The 16,905-nt window shown below is 44.2% G+C and overlaps 1 protein-coding gene and 1 long non-coding RNA gene across 3 annotated transcripts in view; one reads left to right on the top strand and one right to left on the bottom strand.

Annotated features, from left to right (window-relative positions):
- Positions 1-3,078, top strand: part of LOC143486757 (uncharacterized) — a 12,353-nt gene extending 9,275 nt beyond the window's left edge. Inside the window, exon 3 of the long non-coding RNA XR_013123658.1 lies at positions 2,840-3,078. This is a non-coding gene — a long non-coding RNA (uncharacterized LOC143486757). The remainder of the gene's footprint in view (positions 1-2,839) is intronic.
- LOC143486756 (actin-like protein 6B) overlaps positions 1-16,012 on the bottom strand; it is a 19,471-nt gene extending 3,459 nt beyond the window's left edge. Inside the window, exons 1-11 of one of the 2 annotated variants that reach the window (XM_076986162.1) lie at positions 15,352-16,012; positions 14,462-14,538; positions 12,146-12,311; positions 11,789-11,889; positions 11,547-11,644; positions 5,824-5,918; positions 5,019-5,125; positions 4,297-4,398; positions 2,818-2,907; positions 1,754-1,815; positions 1,541-1,655 (exon numbers count right to left, since the gene is read on the bottom strand). In XM_076986162.1, the coding sequence (XP_076842277.1) occupies positions 1,541-1,655; positions 1,754-1,815; positions 2,818-2,907; positions 4,297-4,398; positions 5,019-5,125; positions 5,824-5,918; positions 11,547-11,644; positions 11,789-11,889; positions 12,146-12,311; positions 14,462-14,538; positions 15,352-15,376 (1,038 nt within the window). In that variant the 5' untranslated portion in view covers positions 15,377-16,012. The remainder of the gene's footprint in view (positions 1-1,540; positions 1,656-1,753; positions 1,816-2,817; positions 2,908-4,296; positions 4,399-5,018; positions 5,126-5,823; positions 5,919-11,546; positions 11,645-11,788; positions 11,890-12,145; positions 12,312-14,461; positions 14,539-15,351) is intronic. The other variant, XM_076986163.1, reaches the window with a different exon arrangement.
- Positions 16,013-16,905: the final 893 nt, after the last annotated feature.

Raw genomic sequence — 16,905 nt, forward strand, 5'->3', positions numbered from 1 at the left:
TCCATGTATATTAGTCCCTGTGTCTCCCTTTGGTTATTTTGTACATTCCTGTTCGTTGCGAGTATTGTTTCCCTCTGAGTATTTCTGCCTGTTCCGTGTTTCCCCGTCATGTTTAATTTCCCTGTCAGAATATGTCTGTTTGTATCTCTTGTTCTGATCGCTCACCCGTTATGACCCATGCCCGTGACTACGACTCTGTTTATCAAATCAAATCAAATGTATTTGTATAGCGCTTTTCACAACATATGTTGTCACAAAGCGCTTATGGAATTCCCTTGAATAAATCTCGCTCTTCTTATCTGATTACTGGACTGGAAATAGTAACTCGTATTACTCGTTACTGAAAAAAGTGGTAAGATTAGAGCACGGCTTAATTTGAGCCGGATCCTGCCGGAACAGGATCCGGGAACTCTTTAATTTTGAAGCGTGCATTCCGGTAACTGTCTGCATCAATCGGGTAACATTTTATGTTGTCTGCTGTTTGCGTTCCGGCATCATTTGATTTACAAATTAAGCACTGGATTAGAGTACTGACATCACTGGGTGTGACACACCAGTTCAAATTGGTGTTAAATCAAGCTGAGGTTTATTGCAAAACCCAAACATACATGACAGGCAACACACTGCTTTAGCCCTGTGGTGTACAGAGGCTCAGAACCTCATGTGCCCTACACGTTCCTATTGAAGGGATACTCGCATCTTGTTACACATAACATTGGAAGACATTCAACACAGACTGTTTGCTATGACAGCAGTGAAACACAATGTTGGAGTATTTCTTAAGGGTAATCAGGCTGGAAATTCTTAAGGATAAGCAACAAGGAATCTCCACACACTGTTACGCCCTAACCCTAAACCCTAACCCTAACCTGACCCTAACCTAACCGTGACCCAAACTCTAATCCTAACCGTAACCCTAACCTAACAGTGACCCTAACCCTAACCTAACCGTGACCCTAACCTAACCGTGACCCTAACCTGACCGTGACCCTAACCCTACCCCTAACCATTCAGAGCTGGACTGGTCTCTCAGTCTCATGTTTAGCCCTGTGTAGTGGTTATCTCCTGTACTATTCATAACCACTATGGTGGCTTGAGCAAAAATTTTAGTTTTGACTCCCCAAATCCCACAAAGTCCAAGGTCCACAGAAAGTTCTTGTCCAAATAAAACAGACTATTTATTCATTGTAAATAATAAAGAAAATGTTTCAGAAACTTTAAACGCAAATAAAAATAAGGATTGCAAAGATAAACCAAAGATAAATGGTAACAAATAAAGGTGCCAGCTCTGTGGCCCTTGGTTTGAGGAAGTGAGGTCAAAGACTGTCTTCCTGCTCTGGCCACGAACCCCCAGGTAGCAGCGTCTGTCTTTATTGGCAATGGTCCAACCAGTAAACTCAAACAAAATAATATGAAGAAACACAGAGAATGACCATTTTGGCTCCTACATACCTCCATCCACTCTTGTCTCCAACCGGATTAATGGGATTGTGGGATTTACAGTGTGGTAGAGTTTAGGGATTGTGTGATTGTTTTTTACCTTGACGTTGGATGGGTCAAACAGGCCTTCAGGGATACGCAGTCTCTCTGCACCATAATCCCCATTAAAACCATTTGGCATCTCATAGTGTAGAGTGGGCATCTGAGCTGCAACCCTACACATAAACATGGGGAATTATGTGTGTTTGTGAGTGTGCATATTTGTGTGTGTGTGTGTGTGTGTGTGTGTGTGTGTGTGTGTGTGTGTACTCACTGCTCATCATAGGGTGAGTCAGACACTTGTAGAACTGAAGCCTGGAAATCCTGAATGACCTCCTGAGACAGAGAGAAAGAGAGAGAATGTGTGTGGGGAGAGAGAGAGAGAATGTGTGTGGGGAGAGAGAGAGAGAGAGAGAGTGTGTGTGTGTGCGTGTGTGAGGGAGAGTGTGTGTGTGTGTGTGTGTGTGTGTGTGTGTGTGTGTGAGGGAGAGAGAACAAGATGTTTTTTCCCCATCCTTAAAAACACATTTAAAAGCATTTCAACATGAGCAATTATTATGTTCCTCATAATGCAACCTATGTATTCTATGAACCCTAACCCTATAGTATTCTATTAACCCTTACCGTAGTCAACCCTAACCATAGTTAACCCTTACCCTAGTTAACCCTAATCCCAACATTAACACCTAACCCTAACGTTAACTCATTCTTCTGTTTGCTGTATGTGAGCTTCAGAAAAAAAATCTGTTCATGAGCAGAGATGTTTTCCGTCTCTTCTTCTGAGCATGTGATATATTACCAGTTATGATGAAGAATAAACCCACTGCCCTGGTCCCTCTCACCACCCCAAATTCTCCCCTGCTACGGCTGTATCTCCATGGCCCTGGACTACTATTACTGACTATCAAGAAGTCTAGGACATCACATAGAGATCATGTGTACATAAATACACACAATGACGAGAATTATTTATCATTCCCATCACTTCTTTGTTTATGTATCTCTCTCATTGTTGTCATGGTGACCAGCACCGGCCAGAGGAGGATGGGTTCCCCCCTGAGTCTTGGTTCCTCTCAAGGTTTCTTCCTCATGCTCTTAGGGAGTTTTTCCTTGCCACTGTCGCCCTTTGCTTGCTCACTGGGGGCTTGGACTCGGCACTTGTAAACCTGCTTTTTGACAACAACTGTTGTAAAAAGCGCTATATAAATAAATTTCTTATTAGATTTGATTGATATACTAAAAGAATGTCAATATAGTTGTGCTTATGTCTGTGTGTACGTGTGTGTGTGTGTGTGTGTGTGTGTGTGTGTGTGTGTGTGTGCGCGTGTTTGTGCTCACGTTGCACATATATGTGTGCCAGGATTTGGTGACAGAAGGGATCTTGTCTTTCTTTGTCCAAACTGGAGGTGCACCCTCTCTCACCCCCTCCTGAGGAAAAGACGTCCATCATTAGTACAATAACATAGTACCATATTATTTAAAATATATAGTGCATACAGATTTTCAGACCTTTTGGTATGTTACAGACTAAAATGGATTCAACTCTTTTTTTTTTTTTTTTTTTTCTCGTGAGTCTACGTTGAATGTTTTTCAGTAAAACAAACTGTTCTTTGGAATGCAGTGTAAATTTAATAAAAATAAAAAAAACCCAAATATTGCCTTTTAAATATTTACATTTTGTGTACAGAATTATTCAGATCTGTTGAAATGATGCTAGCAGTTGAGCTGTGATGCTGTTTCTATTAGTGGAGCTGAAGTTGCTCCTACACACCCTCACTTGACTCCCTGTGTCTTACTGAACTGATCAGACATGATTAGGAAAGGCACACACCCGTCTGTGTGAGGTCTCACATGATTAGGAAAGGCACACACGTCTGTGTGAGGTCTCACATGATTAGGAAAGGCACACACCCGTCTGTGTGAGGTCTCACATGATTAGGAAAGGCACACACCCGTCTGTGTGAGGTCTCACATGATTAGGAAAGGCACACACCCGTCTGTGAGGTCTCACGGCTGTTGGTCCGAGTGAAACCAGGTCATGAGGTCAACTACATTTCTACAACACTGTGCCCAGAGCACAGAACCCTTCATCGTGGTCCAACAGAAGACATTTGGACCATTACTGGTCTTCCTGGATCTGTCCCCCAGCTAAACTGGGAATGAAGTGTCATGGTCAGGCAGGTCGCCAAGAACCCAGTGGTCACTATGAAGGAGATGCAGAGATCCTTTGTGGAGATGAACCTTCCAGAAGGACGACCATCAGTCCAGGACTCTGATCAGGCCTTTAAGTAGCAGGAGCAGACAGAAGGCATTCCTCACCGAATGGCTCATGAGAGCCTGATTACAGTTTTCCAGAATAACTCCATAACTCCCAGACCATGAGAAGCAAGACCCTCCAATCTGAATAAATGAAGATTGAACTATGTCCACAATTGCACATTTCTATGGAATTTCAGCAGAACTGATTTCAGATCAGCATAGATGAAGTCTCCTGCCTCAAAAACAACACTGTCTGGGTATGTCGTCAGATGGTTTTTTTTTTACAGCACTGTGCAGCCTGCTGTATTTGTGGAGGAACATGATTATTATAGCAGTTAATTCCTTTGGGAAAAAGAACAGTGTGCATTTTAGTGTTATAAACTCCAGGTACAGAGACCATTTCTGTAGCTGTGCACCAGTTGTTGTGAATGTAAATGGTCTATCCTGGGTTCTGTCCACTCTGTAGACGGAGTGCTACCTGTATCAGGAACAGATTGATTCAGCCAGATCTGTGATGATAACAGCTGTTCGTATCATGTGAGGTCATCCGAACCGGACCTTGTTCAGTTTGGTGTACTGGATCATTGGGTCTCGGTTCCCAATGTCAGGATGTGGGGTTGATGATGAGAGCCTCCTTCTGTCCTGGGGTCCTGGATTCACCTTGACATAGTATTCATATTGAACCTCATCAATCTCTGCAGTTTAATCTGTGATCAGACATGAACCTTGTTGATTCCGTCAATGTCAGAGCCAGTGTGAATCTCTTGTTTCTGTATCTCATTGTTAATGATGTGGGCAAGTAGCATTAAGGACCTCGCCTAAGGGATCTCACGTGAGACACTGGAAATGCCCTGGTTGGGATTTAAACCTCCAACCTCCTGTACCAGAACAAGTGGTCTTACCTACTGAGCTTTATAGGTCAGAACTAGAGAGCAGGTTAATATTCACAATGTACTCCTACAAATGAGTGTCCAAGGTGAATGTACAGTGGAGGTTTCATTTAAAATCTCAGGAGAGCATCATGCAGGCTATCGCTATAACCCTAACCCTAGCTTTAGCTCTGTTTCTCAGTTTGCTGGTGTAGGTGTTAATGGTCTTTTATGGTTTTAATGGTCTTGTATGACGTGTGGGGTGATTTATGGGGTGACGTGCGGGGTGATTTGTGGGGTGACGTGTGGGGTGACACATGGTGTGATTTATGGGGTGACGTGTGGGGTGATTTATGGGGTGACGTGCGGCGTGATTTATGGGGTGACGTGCGGGGTGATTTATGGGGGTACCTTGGACGCGATCATGTAGGGGGGGGTGATGTCGACGCTCATCTCCTGGAACATCTCTCTGCACTGCATTGTGATGAAATCTCCAGCCAGGGGAGACTTCACTATACCTGAACACAAGTTCAAATGAGCAACAATGAATCCTTTGTGAACTAATAAACTGTTAAAGTGTGGTGTTCATTTCAGAATTTCAGGAAGGTTTAGTTGTAGATATGGGATCTTCCTCCAATACTCTAAACTTATCAGTTTCCTCTTCCTCTCATTCCTCCCATGGACTGGTTTTAGAGCCCAGCACTTACGTATGGACATGACCTAATCTGGAAACAGAAGTCATGAGAAACTATACAAAACACATCACAAAACATACTGAACTATCGCAAACCTTGTTCATTTATTTGAAGGCGTATCTAACTATCCAGAATCATTCATTATTTTTCCAGACCACTAATGAATCAGCTTTTTTGACATTTCCCAAAACACTCAAGATTTTGGCATCAGCACTGGCACCATGGCAATGGAATTCTGAATCTCCACCCTGGTCAGTGGTCTGGATCTGGTTGTTTTCAGGTAGGGTTAGGGGTAAGGTAGTGGTAGGATAAGGTTATATGTCTGGATCAACAAACCGGATGAGTGGTTTGGGGTTTGTCTTCTATTAGACCACTAACATTCAGTACTGAACCATGCAAACACACTCCAGGGAGGTGGTTGATAGCATCAGAAAGACATGAGGTAAGTGGATCTGATGTAAGTAGATGTGATGTAGGTGTTAATCTGGTGTAGTTTAGTTAATCTGGAGAACATGCCTCACCTTGTTGCAGGACATACCCATCATGCACTGGGATTGCGGTTGTGTGTGTTGCACCGCTGTCCAATACCAGCCCAGTGGCACGCCCATTTGCAAAGCTGCAGCCAATCATGTTAAAGCTCAATATCAAAGAAGCCATACATCCCTAATGGTATTTGAAACTTTGGTCATTATATTCCAAGTTCTCACTTTATTATGCCAATATCTGACTCTGCTTTTAAAAGTGATCCAGTGACCATGTAGGTAACCAACCAAATGTGGGTACAAGGGGTCATGAGCAGATGAACATCGAGGCTTAACTTCACAAGACCTTTGACCTTTACCTAATAGAAATGATTGATTTGGTATTACAGTTTTTGACGACTGCTAAAATGCGTTTGTCCAATCTGTAGTCACATTTTCAAAACTCTAAACACAGTGAACACATCAGTCTTCAGTGGCTATACAATTAGTACAATTCATGTTGTTATGGCACAAAATGCAGTCATTTTACATGTTTTTATAATGCTTACATTTTCTATACACACAAGGTTATTCAATAACAAAATTCTGGATCATTTTTATCTTATTTGCAAATGCTTGCACACAGCATGTAAAAAATGAAAATCTAAGGTTCAAAACCTTAAATATTGTATAAAATGCAAAGTTCTGCAAAAACAAAGGCAGCTGAAAAGCTATTACTGTAATACACATTTTTGCACAAATAGATCAAATTAATAAAATGAAGTACAGTAATGTACCGGGTCAGAGAGGAGCAAATATAACAATTTGTCCTGCAATCTCAAGTGCTGGTTTGGTCCTTCACAAATGCCAGATTGGTCCCTATAACAGAGACCTCCTTCTTTCATTTTTGAATGAACTTTACCAACAACTGGTTCCAGAAGCAGAAATGGAACAGGTGGGAGGAAACACGAGGACATTTGTGATGGGACGATGTAGCATTCTGTCATTCTCATGTCATCACAAACTGGTTTATAGACAAACTGGTTTATAGACCACCCAAGAGTGATGTCCCTTTTCCTCCCGCCCATCTCGCCTTTCCTCAACCCCACTAAGGAACTTTTTTCAGTCTGGAGGTGGAAGGTGTATGATCATCGGCCCCATGACCAAATGTTCCTCCTGGATGTAATGGATCCCGGCTGCAGAGACATTTCAGCTGAAGACTGCCAGGGGTGAATAAGACATACCAAGCTTTTCTACCCAAGGTGCATGGCAAGGATCAGCATCAGATGTGATGAGGATGAAAACATGTGGCCAACTGCTGAAGACCACTTACATTACACCTAACAAGACTGTTCAGTTTTGTATCCTGTTTTTTCCCCCTTGTGTGGCTTTTTTGCATATGTGTATTTTTACACATATGGGACCATGGTTAATTATGTTTACAATTAATTATGGTAATAATTTTTTGGGTTAGGCTACAATTTACAGAAATGTCCCTAATACAGTAAAATATACCATTTACTGCAAAACTGTTACTGACTCCTTTTTTGTCTAATCTACATTACATATAGTACCTAACAGTAAATATCACTCATTGTGTAAACAGTATGTTGCTAAAAATGCACACATTTGAAAAAAAAAGTCCAAATTAAGCGGATTACAGTAAAATTTAACTGACTAAGAAAACAACAGATGTTACTGTAAAATGTCTGTTTGCTGGGAGAGAGTAAAATATTACATGTAATGATGTTTCTGTATTCCCATCAAATGTTTTTTACAGTGGTTGTGCAGTGATTGACTATGTTCAACTCAAATAGAGAATCTGTGCTAGTGTTTGTGCTGTGTTTTTCTTGGGATTGTCTTCTGGTTTTAAGGTAGGCCTTGGATTACATTACTTTCAGCTTGATTCTGCTAGTCTGTAGTCTACTTGGTATCTATTGTTGTCATTAGTGAAATCAGCTGTCTTAGTTTCGGGTTAGGAAGTGTGAATAACTGAGGAGGCGGGACCACATATTGACTGCTGCTTAAATAAGTGGCAGTCCTAGAGACATCCTCTACTCTTCAATCAACTGAAGCCCATCTTCATTTTTTGGTTAAGTATCACACCTTGACACACATCATATACTACCTTCATTCATTTATTCATCATGTGTTTTTCCATCCCTGTTCTTACTCCCTATAGTCGCCGTCAATACAAACATCACTACAGAAAACGCACTACCAGTAACCTCATCTACCCTCCACTCTCAACAAACACCCCGATCATTGCGACCGGGGGACTCTGGAACTACCAGTCTGCAGTCCAGAAAGCAGACTTCATCACAGCCATTGCAGTTCATCAGTCCCTTGACTTCTTGGCCCTAACAGAGACATGGATCACCCCAGAGAACTCTGCTACTCCTGCTGCCCTGTCATCTGCATTTTCCTTCTCGCACTCTCCAAGACAGACTGGAAGGGGAGGTGGCACTGGATCGCTTCTGTCCAGTTGCTGGCGCTTTACTCCTTGCACTTTCCCACAAATTACCATCTCAACATTTGAGTATCATGCTGTCACTGTACGCTTCCCAACCACACTTCACATCATTGTTGTTTATCGTCCACCCTGCACCCTAGGTAACTTCACTGAGGAATTAGACACACTTCTGAGTGTCCTCCCTAATGATGAAACTCCTCTTCTTCTGCTTGGTGACTTCAACCTCCCAACAGATAAACTACAATCATCTGGCGTTCTTCCTTTGCTGTCATCATTCAACCTCAACCTCACCCAGTCTTCTCCAACACACAGAGCAGGCAATGTCCTAGACCTGGTCTTCACTAGACCACCTGCAGTGATGGACATTGCAGTAACTCCTCTCCACTGTTCAGATCATCACCTTGTATCTTTCTTCTTATCTCTTCCTCCCCACCGTCACACCCTTACTGCTACAGGCACTACCACCATCCGTCGTAACCTTCATTCCATCTCTCCATCAGTACTTGCCTCTACTATCACCACAGCCCTCCCGTCCCATGACTCTTTCTCTTGTCTCTCCACAGACACCGCCACTGACACTTTATTGTCCTCCCTCTCTTCATCTATTGACCTCTTATGTCCCCTCTCTTCCAAACCCACAAGATCCTCCCCACCTGCTCCTTGGCTCTCGGACACCCTACGTAACAACCGACGAGAACTGAGGATGGTTGAGAGGCGATGGAGGAAATCGAAGCTTACTGCTGATCTTCGCTTGTATCAGTCTCTCCTGTCCCTATTCTCCATGGAACTAACTGCTGCCAAGACATCATTCTACAGAGAGAAGCTGGAGGCATCTACATCAGATCCACGCAAGATGTTCAAAATCTTCTCTTCTCTCCTCAAACCCTCCCCCCCTCCAACTCCCACTTTTCTTACTGCAGATGATTTTGTCACCTTCTTTGAAGAGAAGGTCAATACGATTCGCAGCACCTTTTCCCTAGTCCCTGTTCCCACTGTGTCCCCTCCTACTCCTCCCTTTTCTCTAACCTCCTTCTCTCCTCTCTCAGCTGAGACGGTGCTTCAGCTGCTGACATCCAGCAGTCCCACCACATGCCCTCTGGACCCCATCCCATCCACACTCCTCCAGACAATCTCCCACGAACTCCTCCCTTTCATCTCGACCATCATCAACAACTCCTTATCTTCAGGAATTGTGCCATCATCATTCAAGGCGGCTAGGGTGGTGCCAATCCTAAAGAAACCCAACCTTGATGCCACCAACATCAGCAACTACAGACCGGTATCTCTCCTCTCATTCCTTTCTAAGATCCTTGAACGGGCTGTACACAACCAGCTATCCTCTTTTCTCTCACAGAACCAGCTTCAGGACCCCAACCAATCTGGCTTCAAGCCGGCACATTCTACGGAAACTGCACTCATTGCAGTAACTGAGAAACTCCATGCGGCTAGAGCAAATGGACTATCATCAGTTCTGATTCTGCTTGACCTTTCGGCTGCCTTTGACACAGTCAATCATGAGATCCTTCTGTCCATCCTCTCAGGCCTTGGTATCACTGGCAATGCATGGACATGGTTTGCATCCTACCTGGAGGGTCGTTCCTACCAAGTAACATGGGGAGGATCAACATCCACGCCATGCAAACTCTCCACCGGTGTTCCACAAGGCTCAGTTCTGGGTCCACTTCTTTTTTCCCTTTATACCCGCTCTCTGGGTGAGTCAATATCTGCACATGGCTTCTCTTATCACTGTTATGCGGATGACACCCAGCTCTTCTTTTCCTTCCCACCCTCTGACACAGGTTTCAGCTCGAATCTCTGCATGTCTGAAAGACATTGCCTCTTGGATGGCAGCTCACCACCTAAAGCTTAACCCAAGCAAGACGGAGATGCTGTACATCCCTGCAAGAGCCAGTCCTCATCGTGATCTTTCTATCTCATTCGAGAACACCGTGATCACTCCATCCATGGAAGCGCGTAGCCTTGGTGTAGTTGTCGACAATCAGCTCTCCTTCATGGCCCACGTTGCTAACACAACACGATCATGCAGATTCGCCCTTCACAACATTCGGAGGATTCGGCCATTTCTCTCTAGGGAGGCCACTCAGGTCCTTGTCCAGTCCCTTGTTATCTCAAGACTGGACTACTGCAACTCCCTACTGGCTGGTCTTCCTATGCACGCCATCAAACCCCTGCAACTGATCCAGAACGCTGCAGCTCGGTTGGTCTTCAACCTTCCCAAGTTCAGCCATGTCACTCCCTTGCTGTCCTCCCTCCACTGGCTTCCGGTAGCTGCCCGCATCAAATATAAAACCCTGGTGCTGGCCTACAAAGCAAAGAATGGTCCAGCTCCTCCTTACTTGATGGCCATGGTAAAACCCAGATGCATACCTAGAGCCCTCCGCGCCTCAAGTATGTCTCGTCTTGACCCTCCATCATCCAGGACACATGGGAGACAAGCATCCAGACTTTTCTCTGTCCTGGCTCCAAGGTGGTGGAATGAACTTCCCTTGTGTGTCCGAACATCGGAGTCACTTGCTGTCTTCAGACGCCGACTGAAGACCCACCTCTTTCAAGTGCACTTTGCATAATTATGCTTTGTCTATTGTACTTTATCGTCTCTTTCCTCAGGTATTGTGCATAATTGGGTTATAGGAATTGTTTACTGTCTTTTTCCTCAGGGGATGTGTATATTCAGGTATAATTGTTAGGTATCATTTGACTTTCGTCTAGTGGTTTTTCCAGCTTAGAGTACCTTGTGTTCAGGACTATCTATTCTACCTTGGAGATTCCAAGCAACTACATAGCACTTTTGTAAGTCGCTCTGGATAAGAGCGTCTGCTAAATGCCATAAATGTAAATGTAAATGTTTGAAAGAATGATTGGATACTGAACCAGGTTTGCTGTGTGTATAAAGAGAAAACTTTGGTTGCATTGTGAAATGCAGAGTTGGTATATAGTTAAGAAAATGCGCTTTTGAACAGGATATTAATTATTTGGTTATTTGTATGAGGTAAATGTGTTACTGTGTTTAGAGTTTTGAAAATGTATCAAGTATTGGGAAACGCATGTTAGCAGTCGTAAAAAACTAAGACCACTGGCTACAAATCTTTGCATGTTTACTTAAAACCTGCTGTGGGGTTGGATTATGAAATCTGTATTAGACCCACTGCTCAGTCATGAGTGGACTACTGAGCTGGATAATTAAGGCTCAATCTTTAGCTTTTAACTGACAGTGCATGTGATTGGCTAACATTGCAATAACAGTGAGTGTTATTGGTTAATACTGCAGTGACATTGTGTAACTAGATACGCTGTTAGGACTGCAGTCTTGCACAAAAAGAAGGCAGGAATGTTGTAATGCTCAAACATCAATTCAGTCAGCTTCTCTCTCTTAGCACGTGAGTTCCACTGAAAAACACACACACAAACACACACTCAGCAACAAAATAGACAGTTACTAAGACTTTTGAGTGTGTGTGTCCTTTGGACGTATGTGTGTGGAAGTGGGAGTATGGTGAAGTTTAATGGTGTGTGGTTATGTATTTTTCTCACCGGGGCCTCAGACATGAGCACAGGATGCAAGCTGGGTTCTGATTTGATGTGTTTGCTGTAAACATGATCCATTATGGCCTGGAATCCCTCCCAGTCCTCAACTGCACACACACATAGAAATTTATTTGTACGTGTGTGTGTGTATGTGTATATGTGTGTGTGTGTGTGCGTCGTGTGTGTGTGCATGTGTGTGTGTGTGTGTGTGCATGTGTGTGCGCGTGCACGTGTGTGCGCGTGCACGTGTGTGTGCGTGTGTGCACGTGTGTGTGTGTGCGTGCACGTGTGTGTGTGCACGCGCGTGTGTGTGAATATGTGTGCGTAGGTGTGTGTGCGTGCATGTGTGTGTGCGCGTTATACTCATTCCATTCTTTAATGGTGATATCAGCTCCACTCCAGCACGTGGTACATGAAGAGCGGTGGTGTCCAGGTAGAAGCTCCGCCCACTGGTGTTCTCTTGCTCTGTGGTCGTCTCTCCAGGTCTGTCTTCCTCCACGTCCACACCCACAGAGGTGGGAAAATCCGCCTGCAAACAAGAGCAGCAGAGATACACCAGACAGGCACTGCGCTAAATACGCTGGTGCAGACGTGATGACTGTGATGTGGGTAGTGATTTGGTGGAGTGATTTGGAGAGTGGGGTGTAAATAGGGTATCGTGATGATGCAGGGTGTGATGTGGCAACATAGGTGATGTGGTGATATGAGGGGGTGATGTAGGAGTGATGTGTGATATAAGGGTGGGGTGATGATGTAGGAGTGATGTGTGATATAAGGGTGGGGTGATGTAGGAGTGATGTGATAATAAGTGTGAGGTGATGATGTAGGGGTGATGTGTGATATAAAGGTGGGGTGATGATGTAGGAGTGATGTGTGATATAAGGGTGAGGTGATGATGGAGTGATGTGTGATATAAGGGTGAGGTGATGATGGAGTGATGTGTGATATAAGGGTGAGGTGATGATGGAGTGATGTGTGATATAAGGGTGAGGTGGTGATGTAGGGGTGATGTGTGATATAAGGGTGAGGTGGTGATGTAGGGGTGATGTGTGAGGTGATGATGGAGTGATGTGTGATATAAGGGTGGGGTGATGATGTAGGAGTGATGTGTGATATAAGTGTGGGGTGATGATGTAGGGGTGATGTGATATAAGGGTGGGGTGATGTAGGGGTGATGTGTGAGGTGATGATGGAGGGATGTGTGATATAAGTGTGAGGTGATGATGTAGGGGTGATGTGTGATATAACGGTGGGGTGATGTAGGGGTGATGTGTGATATAACGGTGGGGTGATGTAGGGGTGATGTGTGATATAAGTGTGGGGTGATGATGTAGGGGTGATGTGATATAAGGGTGGGGTGATATAGGGGTGATGTGTGAGGTGATGATGGAGTGATGTGTGATATAAGTGTGAGGTGATGATGTAGGGGTGATGTGTGATATAACGGTGGGGTGATGTAGGGGTTATGTGTGATATAAGTGTGAGGTGATGATGTAGGGGTGATGTGTGATATATAAGGGTGGGGTGATGTAGGGGTGATGTGTGATATAAGTGTGAGGTGATGATGTAGGGGTGATGTGTGATATAATTGTGAGGTGATGATGTAGGGGTGATGTGTGATATAACGGTGGGGTGATGTAGGGGTGATGTGTGATATAAGTGTGGGGTGATGATGTAGGGGTGATGTGATATAAGGGTGGGGTGATGTAGGGGTGATGTGTGATATAAGTGTGAGGTGATGATGTAGGGGTGATGTGTGATATAAGTGTGAGGTGATGATGTAGGGGTGATGTGTGATATAATGGTGGGGTGATGTAGGGGTGATGTGTGATATAAGTGTGGGGTGCTGATGTAGGGGTGATGTGATATAAGGGTGGGGTGATGTAGGGGTGATGTGTGAGGTGATGATGGAGTGATGTGTGATATAAGTGTGAGGTGATGATGTAGGGGTGATGTGTGATATAACGGTGGGGTGATGTAGGGGTGATGTGTGATATAAGTGTGGGGTGATGATGTAGGGGTGATGTGATATAAGGGTGGGGTGATGTAGGGGTGATGTATGAGGTGATGATGGAGTGATGTGTGATATAAGTGTGAGGTGATGATGTAGGGGTGATGTGTGATATAACGGTGGGGTGATGTAGGGGTTATGTGTGATATAAGTGTGAGGTGATGATGTAGGGGTGATGTGTGATATAAGGGTGGGGTGATGTAGGGGTGATGTGTGATATAAGTGTGAGGTGATGATGTAGGGGTGATGTGTGATATAAGTGTGAGGTGATGATGTAGGGGTGATGTGTGATATAAGTGTGAGGTGATGTAGGGGTGATGTGTGATATAAGTGTGAGGTGATGATGTAGGGGTGATGATGGAGTGATGTGTGATATAAGGGTGGGGTGATGATGTAGGGGTGATGTGTGATATAAGGGTGGGGTGATGATGTAGGGGTGATGTGTGATATAAGGGTGGGGTGATGATGTAGGGTTGATGTGTGATATAAGTGTGAGGTGATGATGTAGGGGTGATGTGTGATATAAGTGTGAGGTGATGATGTAGGGATGATGTGTGATATAAGGGTGGGGTGATGATGTAGGGGTGATGTGTGATATAAGGGTGGGGTGATGTAGGGGTGATGATGTAGGGGTGATGTGTGATATAAGTGTGAGGTGATGACAGTACCTTTGGACAGTCTTCTCCAGCATAACCCGCTCTGGTGGAAAATGAACCAATATCAAACACCAACGCCCCCACCTCATCTGAGAGACAGATGGGGAGACAGACGGGGAGACAGACAGGAAGACAGAGATGGAGAATGGAGAATAGAGACAGTTGGGAAGAAATTGAGAGAGGAGAAAAGGAGTGAGTTTATTTCAGTGAAAATTTGCTTCACAATGTGAGAGATTACAGATCCGCTTTTGTGAAGAGAGCCTGAACCTCCTTTGGAGCGTAAGAATATTGTAAGTTGTTTTGGTTGTAGAATATAAACCAGTGGAATCATTTTAATTGGACATTTTTCTTGAGGATGGTGTCTGCCTTAGAGGGCAATATGCCAAACAGGTACAGGTTGAAGAGGATGAGTCACAGAGGATGAAGAGCATCGTTCTTTCCTCAGAATAAAAAGTGCCTGCAGTCCTGATGGGAAGAGGGTCATCTTCACCTGTTTTGTTTTTCAGGGGAGGTTTGTTGCCCCATTTTCAGCTGATAGTCATGAAACAAGAAGCTTTTAAATACATTTTAAACAAATTTTAGACATTTCTACATGAAACCCACTTCAAAATCAAACATAAAGGTTCCATCCTCCGACCTAAGCTGTGTGCACGTGCGGGCGGGAGCGCGTGCGTGCGGGGGCGCGTTGATGGACTAAGATTTCATAGAAATACACGAAACAAAGACACTGAACTTGGTGCCTGTGTACAGTACGTCGTGATAGTTACTGTCTTTAAAACAGTCATAACGATACACTATAATTGCGCATGCGCGACTTGTTAGCCGCATATTGATGCATTTTAAAGAACGAGAGCATAAACCTGGCGATGTTAGGATAAGCAGACGAGGGACTGTAGTCTTACCTCCACCGTACACCCCACCGCTCATGTCTCCACTCGGCTCCACACACTCCGCGTCTCTTTAGGCGCACGTGACCGTTACCGGAATTTCTGATTTCTGCGTGACTCGCGGAACGTCGACCGGATAATATTTGAATTTTCGTAGTTTATATCTGCGAGGGGCGACGGACAAAAATACGAAGGTGTATATAGATCCTTCCCCTCTTCCCCCGTCACCGCACGCGCGTGTAGTCCTGACAGGTCACGCGCTATTGGGTGAGATATTTGGGGCAGAGCAGCTGTTGTTCAGTAATAATGCTCATGTCACGTCTGGAGGGACTGGGCTTCAGCACTGTTGTGAACTGACTCTGATCAACACCGAACATCTGAAGAGCGAGTTTATCCTCTTGGGCTCCTGCAGCCAAATTAACGGACTGCGGATAGTCGGATATACTGTCGACCATAACATTTACTCTGTGCCAATTGGCAAGTTTCATTTCTTGTAGTTTTACGCACATAAATCGCCAAGATAAGTAGATTTTGGTTTTATTTCTTTTTTATCTATTTGTCTATTAAATGTCCGAGTCCGCTTCTTTTTGTGTGCTTCGCCGTGTACGCGTTTCTGCATTTATGGATGTGGCGCAGAGCGTAAAGGAGGCCACGGAGAGGAGACGGAGAAGAGACGTGAGACCACCAGAAAGATGAGAGGAGCGTTTAGGAAGCGATGTGGTTCCCGGGGAGGACACAGCTGGAGCTCCATTATTATTACAGAAATCAGCACTGACGACAGCGCGCTACCTAGTGGATCTATTTACTTCAGCAGAACCACTCCCCTGCTGACATTACCTATAGGTTATCTGCCAGTGCAGTGATATGTGCAAATTGAGACTACCGTGAAGCTAAGTAAAAGTCACTTTCATTCTACCTCCGAGTTGAATCATTTATTCATATTTACTGTGTTGGAGTAAAGACACGACACTACCCTGCGTCTGAGAACCGTGTATCAACAGCTGCACGGAGCTCGTGCTCCAGCGGAGAGGGCGTCTCTGCATCTTCAAATAAATCCATAATGCCAAATAATCTCAGTTCATCTTTAGTATGAGACTCATGAGTGTTACACTCAGTGTGTTAGACTAACCACGTCTTCTGTAATCGGAAACCCGCTCCTGTGGTCGCGCTCAGAAACGTGCACGATGATGTGATGCAAGAGAAAATCTAGAATAAAACGATTTTAGGAGTGATGGGCTTTTCGTGTTTATGCTTAACACCCGTTCGGTTATCTCCGAGGACATTTGTTGCATCATATTTAGCTGATAAAAAGATTTTAAATCTAAACAAATACAGAACAACAATGTAGGCCTACCATATCGAATTTCGACTGTACAAACACACTGAAACAAATACTAAACACGTACACTAAACGATTTACTTCGTTTGGGTTTAAACTTGGTTTTCTCAGTCAGAATATGGTGGTTTCACCTGTAGATGGTCGACCATCAGGATCTGTGGTTATGAAAGATCATGACCCTGTGTTTTAACCATTTCTCCACGATGGACAGAATTCATTCACTCAGACCC

Source organism: Brachyhypopomus gauderio, unplaced genomic scaffold (assembly GCF_052324685.1).
Source record: "Brachyhypopomus gauderio isolate BG-103 unplaced genomic scaffold, BGAUD_0.2 sc45, whole genome shotgun sequence".
NCBI lineage: Eukaryota > Metazoa > Chordata > Actinopteri > Gymnotiformes > Hypopomidae > Brachyhypopomus > Brachyhypopomus gauderio.